The sequence below is a fragment of the Juglans regia genome, chromosome 15 (assembly GCF_001411555.2).
Source record: "Juglans regia cultivar Chandler chromosome 15, Walnut 2.0, whole genome shotgun sequence".
Classification (NCBI taxonomy): domain Eukaryota; kingdom Viridiplantae; phylum Streptophyta; class Magnoliopsida; order Fagales; family Juglandaceae; genus Juglans; species Juglans regia.
In genome coordinates, this window is record NC_049915.1 from 19,461,535 (window position 1) to 19,480,977 (window position 19,443).

Consider the following 19,443-nt stretch of genomic DNA (forward strand, 5'->3'; position numbering starts at 1 on the left):
GGTACTGCATAGGGGACACCTTAGGCCTCTGTTTATTTTCATAGAGATGAGATGAGATGAGTTGAGATCGATTAAAATTAAAGTTAAATAAAATATTATTAGAATATATATTTTTAATATTAATTTTTTAAAAAAATTTGAAAAAGTTGAATACAACATCAGCTTCATAGCAAATAAATAAATAAATAAAGAGTATATCTAAATATGTTAATAAAAAGTTGTTTGAAATACCAATTATAAAACTTTTTTTTTCTTAAGTTAATTATTCTATTATCAAATCGGTATAAGGCATGTCATCCACGTCATTTAAATAATAAGATTTAATTTGAAAGATTCAAATTTTAAAATCTGTCTTCCAAATAATCAGAGTATCTACACCAACTTTTTTTTCCTCTTTCTTTTGGTGGTTGTGTTTCTCCTTTTTTATCATTTTCAACATGCACGTGAGTGCGACAAGCTGCATGCATGCTGCCTTATTGAACAGAGGACAAGGACACAAACAAAAACATCCATCTGATGGATCTTTGTTTGCATTTGCATCATCTCAGAGATTTTGGAAGATGCATTATGGTGTCATGGGGTGAGAATATTGGCACGCACCAATGTGAAATCGCAGCATCCATCTCTATTCTCTTGGCCCTTCCTTCAAAAGATCAAATTGTAAAGATCATTAATTGGATTCATTGCATTAATTAATTGAAGGCTAATTTGCCTTCAAATCGTCATGCTTAGTCTACTTGTATTCTCTCTAATTATCTGATCAAATTAAACAGTTTAATGCGGAGGAAAATACATATTACGACATTATATACTCATGCGATATTCATATTGCTTAAACATTCTACATACATAAACATTAATATTATAAGTTGGAAGACACACATAATAGGACTTTATTATTTCTCTCTATAATTAGAGAAAAACTCTTTAGTCATAAAGAGATCTCATAAATTGACATGACTTTATATGATACGAACGTCGTTAGATCTACTTTACAATAAAAGTATTTTATAATGTAATGTAGCACATCAAACTACGTGAAGTTATAGATTTATTTTTATTGTAAAATAAATTTAACGTATCATATAAAATCATGTCAATTTATAAGTTTACTTTTATGAGATCTATTTACAGTTAAAACATTTCTCATAATGATAATTATTACATCATCCAATTCAATTAGGAGTATCTCTATTCATTTTCCACGAGTTTGCATGCTGTGCCAAATTTTTTGATCCATTCTCATTGTATCCAAGTCTAGTTAATATTGGAGAAAGACAAAACGACAATGATCTCGCGAAATTACTTCTACACACATATAAAGCAGATCACTGGTGCTATTTTCTCTTCTATTTTTGTTCTCTCAACAAAGAGAACCACTGCCATATACACTGAGACCCAACTCATAAATAGTACAAAGAGAACTAGTACTATCGTATAAAACCTTAACACGTAATAAACTTATTTTATGTGGGTCTTACAAAACTTACTCTACTACCTCAATTCACTATTATTCATAAAGAACTCTATTCAATTCAACATCTAAACAAAATTAAAGCTGCATGCATGACATGTCTATTTTGGTACATTTTTTTTTCATGTCTTTCGCTTGGTTATTTCTTGGACCACAGGGTTTCCTATTATTTAACATTTATGTGGCGATGAGTAATTTTAGATACTGAAAGTATTTTATCTCATATCATTGTTATAAAATTTTTAAATTTTCACATAAAATATAATAAATAATTCAATTTTTTCAAATTTTAAAATAATAATAATATTAAAAAATAATATTATAATAATATTTTATTCAACTTTTATATAAAACTATCTCATCTCCACTATCCAAATCACTCCTGAATGTATGCTACTCTCCTATCACAAGTGCAATAGTTTGACTTCGCAAGCACCTGGGTCGACACGTTTTACCTCTTTTAACTCGTAGTCTTTTTATTAGTTCTGTGAAGGGAGAAAATCTCTTATATTGGACCAAAGGCAAGGCCATGTTACAACCCATATATGAGGTCTTGGTTGGATCGGGCCGGAGATAGGGCCCAGCCGCATCACATGGATTGGGTCAGACAATAACATCTGGATAAGGGCTTGGGCAGGAGACCCAGGTCGTAGCACTCATCACCAGACGAGAGAATTTACGACGGATTACACCCAACATTAATGAGATGGAAGGGACCTGGGACAGAAGGCGTGCCGCATTCAACGCGGCTTAGAGCAGAAGGCATGCCGCATTCAATGCGACCCAAGGCTCAAGCAATGCATAGCAACCCTGAGCACTTCACAGCTCGGTAAGGTGACGGCACATGAGCAGCTTGGCAAATCGACAGTACAAGCATATTATCCACTACTATGCAACACCTCACTATCATGGAGACCTGATTAGTAATTATAGATAAGACACTACCGGTAGCAAACAAGATAATCAAACACTATCATCTTACACTCTTATCTTCACTACTGTTTATCATCTCCTTTGTTATTACTGACTTAAGTATCGGAGGATCAATGGACCCCGAAGTCCCTTCTTAGTTACTGTGTAGGTGATCGCTTGAGCACTGCCTGCGTGAAGTTGCCCAGGCCCGCAAAACACGACGTCAACAAGTTCTTTAAAAACCAACCAGAAATTTTAACAATTACTTAAAATACAGAAGAGATTGTAAAACTGATGGTATTATATTTTGAGTATTACTGGATCATATAAACCCTAGTAATTAAGTTTAATGTGGGTATTAGATTTGTCTATTTTTTTTAAAAGAGTACGTAAGATTTGAGAGACTGTATTTAACATTATTCTACTATTTTTATTGGAATGTAAAAATTTTAAATTATAATAGAAAATCAATCAGACAAAGAAAAATATATTTAAAAAGGAAAATCGATTTAATCGTGTGCTTTTTGTTATGAAAGTAATGAGATGAACTTGAATTTTGAATATTTTGTGACTATTTTATTGGGATTTTTTGCTAATTGGTCTGATCTACAAATATTAGATGATTTTTTTAAGATAAAAAATATTTAAATTTAAAAACACTAAAACTAAAAATATAAGAGAACATGGTTCAGCAAGAAGACTTGTGTAAGGTCTTTAATAGTAAGGCACAAAATCCCAAAAAGCAATAAATATAATTATAATTTTTCATTACGATTTTAATTCTAATTTTTTGAATTTTTTCTGTTATATTTTTTTATTCAAGTTTAACAACCTATAGCCCAACTAACTGGCCACATATAAATTCACCGGGCCCCACAGAGTGATTATAACACGTGGCATGTACCCACGACCATACAACCTTTTATTGCTCTAGCTACTTAATTGAAATAAAAAAATCTACTAAACCTCCTACTATTCATACAATCTTCACACTCCATATTATTTTTAATTTTTATTATTTTTTTCTTTTATTAAATATTTATTATATAAATAATGAATAAATAATTTAAAAAGAATAAACTCAAAAAAAAAAATTTTAAAAATTTAAAAAATTTAAAAAAATATAGAGTGTGGAGTATGGTGGAGGTTGTGTAGCAAATCTCGAATTGAAATTACAAATAGGACTCATGTGTTACAAGCCGTCGGATCTGAGTCGGTCAATGAATCCAAATGATGGTAAGACTGTCGGATTAGAAGTACATGAAAAAAAAGGATCTGGGACCGACAAGAATTCACACAAAAAATGTCGGACCCACCAGAATTATTAAGAAACTGAATACTGATATGTCCATCCCCTGCTTTGCTGTGTGCACTACTTTTCTCCAGCAGAATTCTGCTGGAACATCTCTATCTTCAAGTGCTTGGATTTCCCTGCGCATGCCTTTGTGTTATATGTGTTGACAACATTCTTCTATGTCGTCCAAACTGGTTGCCCTCTTCCTCCTCATCCTCCTATATCTCGCTCTCAGATGCCACTGTTCAACCCCACAATCACGGGTCAAAGCCGGCTACTATTATACGGATGACGGAAATCTCATTTCCGATTTAAATTCTAAGCTTTTCACGCACCTTATATGCGGTTTCACTTTCGTTAACCCCTCCACCCACCACCTCTTCATCAACTTCTCCACCGAACAACAATTCTCTACCTTCGCCGACAACGTAAAAACCAAGAACCCGTCCGTTACAACGCTTTTGTCGATATGGGTTGGCAGAGAGCTTTTGCTAAACTTCTTCTCAATGATAAACCAGTCCTCTTACAGAAATTCTTTCGTTCAGTCTTCCATAGAAACAGCTAGGCTTTATGGGTTTCAAGGTTTAGACCTTTCTGGGGTTGAGCCAACAGGAAATAGCTCGGATATGGCCAACATCGGTACCCTTTTGGACGAGTGGCGAGTTGCTGTAAATTCAGAGGCAAAAAATTCAAGCAAGCCAGAGTTACTCCTGGTCATGTCCGGCAATCGTCTACCAGCTTTGGGTTCAGTGATTTATCCAATTGATTCCATGAGGAGGAACTTGGATTGGGTACATGTATTAGCGTACAATTACTATTTGCCTGCAGGTAGGGACAGAGTCACATTCTTTCATGCAGCTTTGTATGGCCCTTCGAACATGGCTAATACGGATGATGGCATAAATGAGTGGAAGAGAAGAGGTTTTTTGCCGAGCAAGTTGGTCTTGGGGTTGCCCTACCATGGCTATGCGTGGACACTTTTGAGCCCCCAAAAGAATCCAATGGGTGCAGCCTCTACTGGTCCGGCGGTCACAAAGGACGGTGCCGTGAGCTATAAGTGGTTCAAATGGTTCATTAGAAACAATGCTCAGGAAGCAGTTTGCGGGTATAATGCTACTTCAGTGGTGAATTACTGCACGTTCGGGTTAACTTGGATTAATTACGACGATGTGGAGGCTATTAGAGCTAAAGTTTCGTATGTAAAGCAAAAGGGTCTGCTTGGTTACAACGTGTTTCAAGTCGGCCATGACGACAATTGGGTGCTTTCTAGAGCAGCAGGTTGGTTACATATTATTTCTTAAGAAAATCTATTTATAAGTCTTATTTTTTACATATGATGTGTTGAATTCCACGTGATCTGTTTCTTTTATTGCTTTGGATTAATGAACTAAAACGAACATCGTCACAATTGGTCAATATTTTCTCAAATTTTTATTGCTTTGGATTCATTTTCTTTACTTTAATGACCAAGTAATTACCGGAAAGAAAATTACTTTTCCTGACTTTATGGGAATAAAAGTAAAACCAACCTGTAAACATAAAAATAATATAATGGTTTATTTTGACTTATAAAAAAAAGGTGGGACTCTTTTGCAAAATTCAGGAATTTAGAATGAATGTGCAGGATTGGTCGGATATGAATGACTGGCGCCATCTGCATGCGCCGACTGTATTGAATTGATCTTGACTAATGAATAAGTAGGCAAGATAGACATGAGATCATAGAGAATCAGAGATCCAAAAGATCTGTATATGTACAAGACCTTTAAATTCATGCAGCTGCCCCGCTAGCTATCAATGGCTTGTAGTAGTCTGGTCCATGCACCATGAACAAAAGGGTGGGACTACAAGCTCTATGTCACCAACATGGGCAACCTCTTCAGTAGCGAGTAGCTGCTGAGTCCGAGGCTAAAAATTCTAGCCAACAACAACTGTTCTCGACTGCTGCAGTTAATTAGTCGCCAGATTTAGGATCAGTTTTTTTCCCAGTAGAGTCAATGAAGAGTAACTTGAATTGGTTAAATATTATGGCTTATGACTACCATGCACCTAAGCGGGATAACGTCAGGCTGCTCGTGCGGCTTTGTATGATACAGCGAGCCAGCTCAATATCAGCACCTGGACCTCTAGGGGCTTATCCACAGGCAAGTTGGTTTTGGGGTTGCCTTTCTATGGCTATGCGTGGAATCTTGTAGATTCTTAGGACAACGCCATATGTGCACCAGCCACAGGTCCAACCATCACAACCGAAGTAGATATAACCTTTAAGCCAATCAAAGATCATATTTGGATATATGGGGCTGCTATAATGTACAATTCCACTTATGTGGAAAATTACTGCATAGCTGAATCATTTTGAATTGGTTTTGATGATGTGGAGCTATCTGAACTAAGGTTTCTTATGCCAATGAAATGAGTTTGCTTGATTACTATCTCTGGCAAGTACCCAACCATGATGACAATTGGGTGCTTTCTCTGGCCGCAGGTAGGAATTAGAACATAGTAGCGTCTCATCAAAATGTATTCATTCCTGATACATAATTTGTAGATATCATTCTAGTTAAGTACGTAACTGGTGACATTAATTAAACCATTTATGCTTACCCCGGTTTAGTTCCTTTTGCTAATACATCATCAACGGCTTTTACAATTGGTAAATGATAAGGTTCAAATTGTATAATTTTACGATATGCTTCTGCATCTCTGATTGTGAAATGATTTGACCATCAGCAGAGGAGCTTGATGATGAAAATCAGAACCAAAAGGGGAGATTGTTAGTGATTGTCTTGGTTTCGAGTAGTACTACGATTGTTCTCCTCCTAGGCTCAGTGTGGGTGATGTGTTATTTGAGGAAGAGAAAGGTCAAATCTCCTGGTAATTTCTTTTGTCCTAGTTGTAACTCGGAGTTCAAATAATACTGTGCTTAATTCTACATATATTGTAAATTGATATCTTTAAACATTTTTTCTCTTATTTGTCCTCTTCGATTACAGGGATTGTACCGAAGGCAAGGAAAGGACAAGAGGCCAAAGTAAATGGTATAGCAACTTCTGGAAACTCAAACACCAATGTTCCGGATCTTGAAGTCTATAGTTATGCTGTTATGGAGATGGCTACGAATAAATTTTCATTTGAAAATAAGCTAGGAGAGGGTGGATATGGTCCTGTTTACAAGGTAAACTTTTTTAGTGCTTGGTAATCTATAATTAGACAATGCCTAGTTATCAGATACCGGGCTGCTGCATATATGCCGCATTTTCTACCTTTATAACACTAACATTGGATGGGTGTGTACGTTGCAGGGTGTACTAGCAAGCAAACAGGAAATAGCAGTGAAAAAACTTTCAAAAGCTTCAACACAGGGGTTTGAGGAGTTCAAGAATGAGGTTACACTAACAGCAAAACTGCAACATGTTAATCTTGTGAGAGTTTTGGGATTTTGCATCGAAAGGGATGAACAAATGCTGATCTACGAGTACATGCCAAACAAAAGCTTGGACTTCTACCTCTTTGGTAAGAATCCTATATGTTCATAACTAGCATAATGTAATTTGTTTTGCAATGTTTCTTAATTTTTTAGTGTTGAAGTAGAAACAAATATTCATGCCCCACACGTGCCCCAATTCAGCTTATATGAAAGTGGTGGCAGTTGCAGTATGAGAAAATAATTTTTTTTTTTTTTTATTCTTGGTAGCTAGTGCCATCCAGAGTTAAGTTTAAATATAAATTAAGGTGAACTTAGCTTTAGCTTAAGCTTTAGAGGGGGTTGACAAATATTATTCTTGTTCTGAAAGTACTTGTGAAATCATTAGCATTTTGCTCCTTTGTTCAAGTCATTGCTCTGAAAACTGGTATTTCATTATCGAATTGATGCAGACAGTGTCAGACGATTTCTTTTGGATTGGAAAAAGAGGGTTCATATAATCGAAGGGATTACTCAAGGACTTCTATATCTCCAAGAATACTCGAGATTGACAATAATCCATCGAGACTTGAAAGCTAGCAACATATTACTTGACAATGAAATGAAGCCTAAGATCTCAGATTTTGGTATGGCAAAGATTTTCAGTAAAGATGAATATGAAGCAAACACCGACCGAATTGTGGGAACATAGTGAGTATTCTTCCAATTAAAGTTGAATAATTTAAGCATTCTTTTCATCCGAGACTAATTGTTGTATACAATTTACCATTGCAGTGGTTATGTTTCGCCGGAATATGTTAAAAAAGGTTTATACTCTACTAAATCCGATGTTTACAGCTTTGGAGTTCTAATCTTACAAATCATAAGTGGCAAGAAGAATGCCTGCTTTTATGGTCTAAATGAAGATTTGAACCTCCTCGAATATGTAAGTTGGTTCAACACTCTCTTCCATAATATATAAGTAAGAACAAATATCAAATTTATGCTTATCATGGTCAGTAACATTAATGTATGGGGAATTTTCTATAATTTCAGGCATATGACTTGTGGAAGTCAGGAAAAGGCATGGAGTTTATGGATCCATCTCTAGATGATACAGTTTCATCATGTAAACTAATCAGATGTCTTCAAATAGGTCTTTTATGCGTTCAGGAAAATGCAACTGATAGGCCATCCATTTTGGAGGTTTCCTCAATGCTAAAAAGTGAGAGTGCTGCTCTTATAATCCCCAAAATTCCTGCCTTTTCTATAAAGAGAAACGGAGATGAGGGAACTAAATCTCAATTCCAACTAGAAGATTGTTCCATCAATGATACAACACTCTCCCAAATGGTAGCCCGGTAACTAAGCAAGAAGCCATTTATCTTCTGAAATATAGTTTTATAATTGGTGAGAAAACTCTGCATATTCTTAAGAGAGAGTTATATACATATACTAATATGTATGTAGTTCTTTCATTGTAGAAGATCCACTTTAGATTCTTATCATAATGTACTGCTTGAAGTTTTCATTGTCAATTACCCAAATCATGTGCTTAAATTAATCAGAGTTTATTTGGACTTATTAATGGGCCTAATGGTATTAGTCAAAATCAAAGCACAATAACTTATATTAATTCTTCATCACCTAAACACGACAAGATTAAGGGTAGGTTTGGGGAGTGAGATAAGAATTTTGTGTTTTGTTTTGAAGTTTAAAATATTAAGTTTTAATATTATTATTGTTTTGGGATTTGAAAAATGTGTATTGGGATTTTAAAAAGTTGAATTGTTTATAATATTTTGTATGAAGATTTGAAAAAGGTGTAATGATGAGATGAGATGAGATGAGAATTTTATGTTTTGGTTGATGTCCCAAACCTGCCCTAATTCTTGTGTTTTTAATGGAATCTCCCCCTAATTAGGTGATATTTTTAGAGTGGTGATAGGTACTGTACATGGGACACCTTAGGCCTCTATTGGTTTTAGCAGAGATGAAATGAGTTGAGATTAAAATTAAAAGTTAAATAAAATATTATTAGAATATATTTTTTTAATATTATTTTTATTTTAAAATTTGAAAAAGTTGAATTGTTTATTTTATTGTCGTAAGAGTTTAGGAAAGTTGTAATGATTATAAATTGTCAAATTACTTGGCCAGTTTGGTTACACAAAACCAAACTATTTCATCCCATCTCATATAATCATTACAACTTTCCAAACTCTCAGACAAAATATAATAAACAATTCAACTTTTTCAAATCCAAAAATAAAAATTATATTAAAAAATTATATTATAATAATATTTTATTCAACTTTCAACAAAACATCTCATCTCATCGCATCTGAATTACGTAACCAAATGAGGCAGTGATTAGATATCATGTTTGAAGAGATCAAATCATGTTTTATTGATTAGATATTTCACAAAAGTCATAAGCTGATCATGATATAGTTTGATATGTTACATTAGATTTTAAAGTTATTTTTATTGTAAAGTAATAACGTATCACGTGAATTAATCAGTATGTTAGTTTGTGACTTTATTTTTGTGAAATCTTTTTATGACTGAGCATTACTCATTAGATAATCAATCTTTCGGATTAACAGCTATACATGTAAAATTGGGCATGTGGATCTAGCTAGCTTATTCATGTAATTAAACAACCCCCCCCCAAAAAAAAACAAAAAAACAAAAAAAAAAAATCATATGCAAAGCCGAAATCAAGACAAAAAATGAAGTGTCGGTAAGGCTATGAACATTCAATCAATCAATGCTTTAAAAATATGAAACATATAAAAACAGTACGTTTACTTTTGCATTCTATTTGCGAGATCATGTGATCTCTTGATTGATATGTATGTGTGTGCGTATACATACATATATATTTATATATATATAACCCTACTACTTTCTCTGATTCAAGAACAAATTTTCTTAATTAAGTTGTGATATTTTATTAATTAATTCCCCACAGAAATTAAAGCACCATATAATTGCAATCATATTCGTTCAAATAATGTACAATATAATATGTTGTCACCTGGGGATCCCACGGGATAGGAGTCTAGGACTGCTTCATCCGGCAATTTTCGAGACCATAAATAAATATGTTAATAAATAAAGAGTATCTCTAAATATGTTAATAAAAAGTTGTTTGAAATCTCAATTATAAAACCTTTTTTTTCTCTTAAGTTAATTATTCTATTATCAAATCAGTATAGAGCACGTCCTCCATATCATTTAAATAGTAAGATTTAGTTTAAAAAATTCAAATTTTAAAATCTCTCTTTCAAATCAGATTATCTACACCAACTTTTTTTTTCTTCTTTCTTTGGATGGTTGTGTTTCTCCTTTTTAATCATTTTCAGCATGCACGTGAGCGCGACAAGCTGCATGCATGCTGCCTTATTGAATAGAGGACAAAGAACACAAACAAAAACATCCATCTGGTGATCTTTGTTTGCGTTTGCATCATTTCAGAGATTTTTTTAAGATGCAATATTATGGTGTCATGGTGTGAGGTTGAGAATATTAGCACGCACCAATGTGAAATTGCTGCATCCCTCTCTATTCTCTTGGCCCTTCCTTCAAAAGATCGAATTGTAAAGATCATTGGATTCATTGCATTAATTAATTAAAGGCTAATTTGCCTTCAAATCATCATGCTAATTAGTCTACTTGTATTCTCTCAAATTATCTGATCGAATTAAATAGTTTAATGCGGAGAAAAATACATATTACGACATTACACACTCAAGCAATATTCATATTGCTTAAATATTCTACATATATAAACATTAATATTATAAGTTGTAAGAGTCACATGATAATATGACGTTTATTATTTCTCTTGTTGAAAAGATGATAGCTCCAAGCTATCAAACATAAAACCTAAAGAACTCAGTAGGCGAGAAATTGAAATTGCAAAAGAATTCGCTATTCTTCGATTGAGAAAAACGAGTTGAATGAATACAAGACTAACCTTTATCCTTTTATATACAAGGACTAATTACACGTGTTACATAATAAAATAACTTTCTAACTAGTTCAACACTCCCCCTCAAGATGAAGTGTGTATATTTATCACTCCCCATCTATGAAAGGAAAAATATAAACTATGGTGAGGCCAAGGCTTTTGTAAAGAAATCTGCTAATTGATACTTTGAATTCACATGAAGAGTACGCAATATTCCAGCTTGGATTTTCTCTCTAACCAAATGGCAATCAATCTCAATGTGTTTCGCTGTCTCATGAAACACTAGGTTAGCTGTTATATGTAGAGTAGCTTTGCTATCACAGAAAAGTAAAGCTGGTAAAGTGTGATTAATACCAAAATCTTTAAGCAATGCAATAACTAAGTTAATTCACATGTTGTAGAACTGAGAGCCCTATATTCAGCTTTGACTGATGATCTTAATACAATGTTTTGTTTCTTGGATTTCTAAGAAATAAGAGAGTTATCCAAGAAAACACAAAACCCAGAAATTGATTTTCTTGTTTCAGGGCATGCTACCCAATCTGAATCCGTGAATGCCTTCAATTGTAAGGATGATGATGTAGGTAAAAATATAATCTTAGAACATGGTTGCAAAGAAAAATATTCCTCTGATCTGCTTTGTATTTCTTGCATAATATTCATTCCATCACCATAGTTGTGGTTAGCTGATTCAAGTGAGCTCTGGGGGGATGTGTGATTCATGTAAGTAGGAGGATAATTTGGAACCATTATTGGCACCCCAGCTGGCCTTTTAATAGTTAGATAAAGCAACCTCCCTATTAGCCTTCGATAGATAGTAGGATCCTTTAGTAAACCAATCTCTGTATTGGTGAGAAGCAATTTAGGATCCATGGGTATTTTAACTGGTTTACAGCCAATGAAATCTGAATATGTTAACACTTCAAGAGCATAGTGTCTTTGGCAAACAGAAATGCCTTTAGATGTTCGAGCCACTTCCAATCCTAGGAAGTATTTTAATTCTCCAAGATCTTTAATCTTGAACTCAGCATGAAGAACATTCTTGATGTCTTGTACAGCTTGAATATCATTGCTTACTATTATCACAACATCCACATAGGCAAGCAAAACAAGAAATGAACTTGTAGTGACTTTAGTAAACAAAGAGTAGTCACACTTAGACTGTAAAAAACCATGAGTCAAAAGAAAATTTGATAACTTGTGAAACCATTGGCGAGAAGCTTGCTTGAGTCCATATAAGGACTTAGTCAATTTACATACTCGTGTCTCCCTCTCACTTCCATAGCCTTGAGGAAGTGTCATGTATATTTCTTCATCTAAATCTCCATGAAGAAAAGCATTAGTTACATCGAACTGATGTAAATACCATCCTTTGGCAGCAACAGTGGCAAGCAAACATCGAACACTAGTGAGTTTGGCAACAGGAGAGAAGGTAGCAAGAAAGTCCAAACCTTCTTGTTGGGTGTACCCCTTTGCTACAAACCTAGTTTTGTATCTTTCAATGGTACCATCTGACTTATATTTAATTTTGTACACCCATTTGCAACCAATGAGATGTTTATCAGGAGCTAAACTAGTGAGAACCCAAGTATGGTTTTCCTTAAAAGCAGCAAATTCAACTGACATGGCATTGAGCCAATGAGGAAATTTGACAGCTTGATAATAAGATTTGGGTTCAAAATTGGAAGACAAGGAAATTGTGTAGGCTTGGTATGCAGGATAGAATTTGGAATATGAAGGATAAGTAGACAAAGGGTAAGGAGTGCTTACCTTGGAAGAAGCTGCATCAAGGGGACTATGGTCTAATGAGGAACTGTTGAGATGGCAATGATAGTGCTACAAATAATTTGGTGGATGTCTCAGTCTAGTGGATCTTCGAAGAGAAGGAACATTACCATTTGCAGAAGCATTATTTTTAGTAAAAGGAGTTGGTTGTGGGTTTTGGGAAGATGATAATGTGGAATCTTATATAAGATCAGAAACTAGAGCTGAAAGGATAAAAGACTCCAAAGGTACAATAGATGAGGAGGAAGAATTGGCAGCATTACTCTTGTAAGGAAATATGTGTTTATGAAAAATGACTTCTCGAGACAAGAAAATTGTATGAGAGTGTAAATCATAGAGTTTGTATCCTTTTACACCAAAAGGATAACCGAGGAACAAATACTTTCATGCTCTGGATTCAAACTTATTTCTATGGGCAGAAAGAGTGCTAGCAAAACAAAGGCACCCGAACACCTTGAAATGAAAGTAGGAAGGCTTTTTAGAAAAGAACAATTCAAAAGGGGACTTATTTGAAAGAAGTGGAGTAGGTAATCTGTTGATAATATAAGCAGTTGTTAAGACACAATCACCCCAAAAACATAAAGGCAGATGTGCTTGAAATCTGAAAGCTTTAGCTACTTCTAACAAATGTCTATGTTTTTGTTCCACAATTCTATTTTGCTGAGGAGTTGCATTACAACTCCTTTGATGAATGATTCCCTTAGAAGCATAATAACTGGTCATATTGAATTCTAGACCATTATCACCTCTAATGGTTTGAACTTTATGATTGAATTGTGTTTTAGGAGATGTTTGGATTCGAAAATGACTTGAGATGAGCTGAGATGAGTTGAGATGGATTGTGAATAGTAATGAAATGAGTTGTGAATAGTAGTGAGATTTGTGAGTTAAAGTTGCTGAATAGTAATGAATAGTAGTGAGATGAGTTGAGATGAGCTGAGATGAGTTGAGATGAGCTGAGATGAGCTGAGATGATTTGCGAATCCAAACAAGTTTTCATCATATAGACCCAAGTTGCCCATTTCAAATGGTGCTGTAGTAACAGAATTGCTTAGAGGAAATGACAAACGAGCTTGTTTTGCATAATGGCATATATCACAAATGTTTGTACAAGGAGAATTGATAACAAAATCTTGTTTATTCAATAAACATTGTCTAGCATTTGATGGATATCCTAGACGATGATGCCATATGTCTAGGATTGGAGGACTTGAAACAATTGTATCAGGAATGTTTGAAGTAGAGAATAGATTATTGGAATTAGAAAATGCCCTGGAAACAGAAATATCAACTGCATCAGATGTAAATGTCTTATATGGCAACAAGTAATAAAGTCCATCTCGTTGTTCACCCAGACCAATTGTCCTCCATGCACATAGGTTCTGAATGAAACATGATTTATTGAGGAAAACAACAACACAATTAGTAGAATGAACAAGTTTACTAACTGATAAAAGGTTGAACGAAAAATTGGAACACATAGTATATTAGTCAAGGTTAAAGTATCAGAAATTTGACTATGCCTATGTGTGTAACATTGACTTTGTGACCATTTGGGAGGGTCACAAAAGTAGATTGAACAGATGAATATGAATTTAAGAAAGAAATAGAACTGACCATGTTGTCAGTTGCACCAGTATCAATGATTCAAGGTGCATTAAAAGATTTATTTTTAACTTTGTTGATAAATGAAGAAAAATGTTGAAAATTAAGTCCACAAATGGGAATTGAAGAATTTAATATGATAATATTCCCAGTGAACCTAGATCAGACTAGAACCAGATAGATCATCGATCCACCACCATTAATGCTATAGCTAGATCATGAGATGATTGCATGCGTGTGGGACTCCATGATCTTTACTAGTCCGAGAGTTTTGAATACTTTTGAAGACCATACTTCTTTTGCACATGCTAGCTACACAATATCATGGTCATGGACAACGAACATACGTACCACACGGAAAACTATGTGGGGAAAGAAGAAAATATATATTGGTGCATGCATTAAATACTTTTTGGAAGACCCAATTTGAGATTTTGGTAAACATTTTTTCTAATTTCCAAAAATATTTCACGATCAATATTTTTCAATTGTACGCAGAAACATATAGAAAAACAGAAAGTTGCAAGCAAAAGTTCATGTTTGGCACAAAATTATTTTAATCATAAAAAAAAATTTATAAAAATAAACTTACAAACTGACATAACTTGACGCGGTATGTTAGATTATAGAATTACTTTATTATAAATATATATATATTGCATATTATTATTTATTTATTTTATTTGCAACGTTGCCTTTTATTTTCAATTATCTTAATTTTCATGTAGAAGAACTTGCACGCTAAATGGTAGGTAAATGTATTTATGATTTTGTCAGCATAATCAATTATCAGCTGATAGAGATGAATTTGAGTGGCCATTGTGCATGATAGCTTATCATATTATAAATATGTGGCCTATATCTGTATTTAGTACTTTTAGATCAGCTGAGTCCCTTTCTTGCTCTATTATTTGATTTATATCTACCTTTTCATATTTCTTCATACCCACTTGTCACTTGCAGAGTTTTCCAATAAATAAATAAATGAAATTTTTTTTTTCAGAGAATAAGGCATAATTAACACTTGTAATCAGGAGTTTAGGACCACCTCCTCCCCACAACTTAACCTCAAAAAAATAATATTAAATTAAAACATCTATTTAAAAAAAAAAACCAAAAAACGAAAGTGGCACGTAATTATTTAAAATAAAAATGATATTTACAGTTTTAAAATATGTAAATCTCGTATAATTTTTTTAAAAAAATAATTTAATTTAAAATTTAAATAAAAAAATTATTTTTTTAATAATAAATCTTATTTATTTTTAAAAAAAGTGCGTATAACTTGTACACTTAATATTCCTCGAGAAAGAGAATTATGAGTGTATAGGACAATTGTTTTCAAGCTTCTCTTACTATAAAGATGTGCCAATTGACAACTTAGATAGAGATAAGTTCAATTATTTCTCGCAAAATATTTAATTTTTCAAATAAATGTCTTATTCAAATGACAAAGGTGTTATTTTGTGGAGTAAGTCATGCGGTCTAATCATCTAAAAACCAGACACGTATCTAAATATATCGAGACATGTGTATAGCACGGATTAATGTAGCATGTTTGTTTTTTTTGCTTTTCTTTGGGAGCATGAGCATATCGGTATTATACGGTGGAAAAAGGCGCATCACATCATTCAAAACAGTTATCCATTTTTGTATGAAGTGATCAATGTGCGTGACAATATATATATGACTTTCATGGCATTAGGGTATAATCATCATAAATCATGCCTTTCTTGTTATTTTGTACTATTGTTGTATAGACAATAGATTTATCCGTATTTATTGATTATGACATACTTTAAATAATTTTATATGTTAATAATTAAAAAATAAACTACTTATCAAAAAATAATTTAAATGAAAGGTACGTAAAATATACTGGATTTGCAATATAATATGCAATTGAAAATGATAAAATTTTAAAAAAATTATATTCTCAAATCGGTGTATAAAGCACATATAGTAAAGTGTTTACATAACATAATTTGATTAAAAATATAAAATATAAAATTTGAATGGTACCAATTAAATTTTATTATTTAAGTGATATAGAGATGATATGCTTTACTCACTGATTTGATAATAGAATAACTCTAAAATCTAGAATGAAATAACGTTATTTCTCTATCTCTTTCTATCTATCTGCCCAACTCAAGTAGAGAAAGCGGGTTTAAAATAGCAGAGTTGAGACTAGAGGAAAAATAAATCTATGTATAAAGCTTATACATACGCATAGAATAAGGTCTCGTTTAGTTATACACATAAGATGAGAAATATGTTAATAGTAATAAGATAGTTTGTGAATGATAGTAAAATGGTTTGAGTTAAAATATTTTATGGGATTTTTAAAAAGAAGAAAGAAAAAATTAAATTAAAATATTATAAAATTAAAATATTATTTAAGTTCAAAAAATGTATTATTGTTGCGTATGTTCCTTGTCCACTAGTATAGTTTGGATTCATTAGTGGTGTTGACTGATTTAATTTGTTGGTTTAAAATTGACAAACATCTGATCACGACAGTGGCCCAAATCATGTGCTTAATTAAATTAATTAATTAATCAGAGTTTATTTGGACTTATTAATTAATAGGCCTAATAATGGTATTAGTCAAAATCAAATCACATTATCTAACTTATATTAATTCTTCATCACCTATACATAACAAATTAATATCATATGCTAAACACGGCAAGATTAATTCTAGTGTTTTGAATGGAATCTGCCCCGGCCCTAATTAGGTGATATTTTTAGAGGAGTGGTGATAGGTACTGTACACGGGTCACCTTTGTAATTTTGATCAAATTACTGTTTATAAGTGTGTCTTATAGTTAGAATATTTGAAGAGAAATCATGTTTTAGTGATTAGATATTTCATAAAAGTCATAAGCTGATATGATTTGATATGATACGTTAAATTTTAAAATTATTTTTATTGTAAAGTAGATCTAATTAACGTATCACATGAATTAGTCAGTTTGTGACTTTATTTTTTAAAATTTTTTTATGCTGTTGTATTTGTCTCATTTAAATAATCAAATTTTCGGATTAATAGCTATATGTATGTAAAATTGGGAATATGGATCTAGCTAGCTTATTCATGTGATTAAACAAAAAAAATTATATGCTGAGCGGAAATCAAGACAAAAAATGAAGTGTCGGTAAGGCTATGAACATTCAATCAATCATTGCTTTAAAAATATGAAACATATAAAAACAGCACGTACGTTCACTTCTGCATTCTATTTGCGAGATGATCATGTGATCTCTTGATTGATATGTATGTATATATATAACCGTACCCTACTACTACTGTCTCTGATCAAAGAACAAATTTTCTTAATTAAGTTGTGATATTTTATTAATTAATTCCCCACAGAAGTCAGAAAGCACCATATAATTGCATTAATCATATTCTTTCAAATAATGTACAATATAATGTGTTACCTGAGGATCCCATGGATAGGACTGCGCACTTCATCCGGCAATTTTTTTTTTTTTATAAAACGGATGTTACCCTTCATTAAGAGAGGACTTACAAAGTTGACTTGAAAAACAAGCAAATTACAATCATTAGTATATTCTCAGTACACTTTCGTGACTGATATAGTCTAGTCTAGACAGTAAATCTCTAAAGACTTAGATCTTAGAGAAAATATCACCTCTGTCGTTACAAAGCTCCATATCCCGACTAAGCAGGATAGAGTATACCAAATCCCGCCAAACCCCGTCAACGCGGAGGGGGGACTTGTACTACTACTCCATCCGGCAATTTTCGAGACCATAAATAACGCCACATGAACATGTTCATGTGTGGGTACACGACATTAATTAATTCATGTATACTATCCTCGATGCCGTTTGCTCCAATAATGCTTGTTTTTTAGGCTCATCCTTTTATTTGCTTTTAATTTAAAAAAGAACTACTAAAAATCAACGGATTTTATGCATGGAATAAAACATTCAGCTTCGTAGCAAATAAGTAAATAAATCAATAAATAAAGAGTACCTCTAAATATGTTAATAATAAGTTGTTTGAAATCCCAATTATAAAACCTATTTTTCATTTTAAGATTTTCTATTATCAAGTCGAAATATATAGAGCACGTCATCTATATCATTTGAATTTATAAAATTTAATTTATAAGATTCAAATTTTAAAATATCTATTACAAATTAGATTATACAACACAAAATTATAAACACTTTACTAATAAATATATTATCTACACCAGTTTTTGTTTTTTTTTTGGGTTGTGTTTCTCCTTTTTTATCATTTTCAGCATGCACATGTGAGCGTGACAAGCTGCGCATGCATGTTGCCTTATTGAACAGAGGACGAGGACACAAACAAAAACATCAATCTGATGGGATCTTTGTTTGCGTTCGCATCATTTCAAAGATTTTTGAAGATGCATGATTCTGGTGTCAGGGTGTGAGAATATTGGCATGCACCCATGTGAAATCGCTGCATCCATCTCTTGGCCGTTCCCGTTCCTTCAAAAGATCGAATTGTAAGAGTATTGTCACTAATTTATGCATCTTCATATTTACATAATATATTTTTAAATTATTCTATATTAGATTATATATTTTTAAGATTTTGTATAGTTATAAATAATATTTTTTTAAATCTAAAAAAATACTAATATTCACTCTCTCTCTCATACCCATTAAAATTAATTTTGTGGAACTTGTATTAAATTGATTTTAATATATGAAATTTGTATTAAGTTGATGATACAAAATATTTTTTTAATACATATTAATATTTATTGATAAAATTGATCATTTTGATATATAAAATTAGTAATATTTAAATATATGGAATTTGTATTTTTGAACACATGGTGCTAATTGTAAAATATATAAAAATAATAATCATAAGAAAACAATAAAAAAATAATAATAGTTTATTATTATTTAGTTCAAATGTGCATAATCCAATATGAGAGTTTTTCTTGATATGCAAAATCAATCTTCAAAAGATG

General features: G+C 32.6%; 1 protein-coding gene across 3 annotated transcripts; it reads left to right on the forward strand.

Moving 5' to 3' along the window:
* The first annotated feature begins 3,742 nt into the window (after window positions 1-3,742).
* LOC108993243 (cysteine-rich receptor-like protein kinase 4) lies at window positions 3,743-8,621 on the forward strand. Of its 3 annotated transcripts, none has more exons than XM_018968090.2 (7): window positions 3,743-4,958; window positions 6,411-6,554; window positions 6,674-6,855; window positions 6,983-7,193; window positions 7,557-7,794; window positions 7,879-8,029; window positions 8,140-8,621. In XM_018968090.2, exons 1-7 carry the CDS (start codon window positions 3,860-3,862, stop codon window positions 8,446-8,448), a joined length of 2,334 nt encoding a protein of 777 aa, XP_018823635.1. In that variant the 5' UTR covers window positions 3,743-3,859; the 3' UTR covers window positions 8,449-8,621. The 3 variants fall into 3 exon arrangements, with proteins under 3 accessions (XP_018823635.1, XP_018823637.1, XP_018823638.1); XM_018968092.2 differs by having other exon boundaries at window positions 6,414-6,554; XM_018968093.2 differs by lacking the exon at window positions 6,411-6,554.
* Window positions 8,622-19,443: the final 10,822 nt, after the last annotated feature.

Excerpts from the sequence above, each read along its gene's own strand:
- LOC108993243 (XM_018968090.2), top strand. The coding sequence starts at position 3,860 with ATGTCGTCCAAACTGGTTGCCCTCTTCCTCCTCATCCTCCTATATCTC. Across the intron at positions 7,194-7,556 it reads CTTGGACTTCTACCTCTTTG|ACAGTGTCAGACGATTTCTT; the intron begins GTAAGAATCCTA and ends GAATTGATGCAG. Across the intron at positions 7,795-7,878 it reads GACCGAATTGTGGGAACATA|TGGTTATGTTTCGCCGGAAT; the intron begins GTGAGTATTCTT and ends TTACCATTGCAG.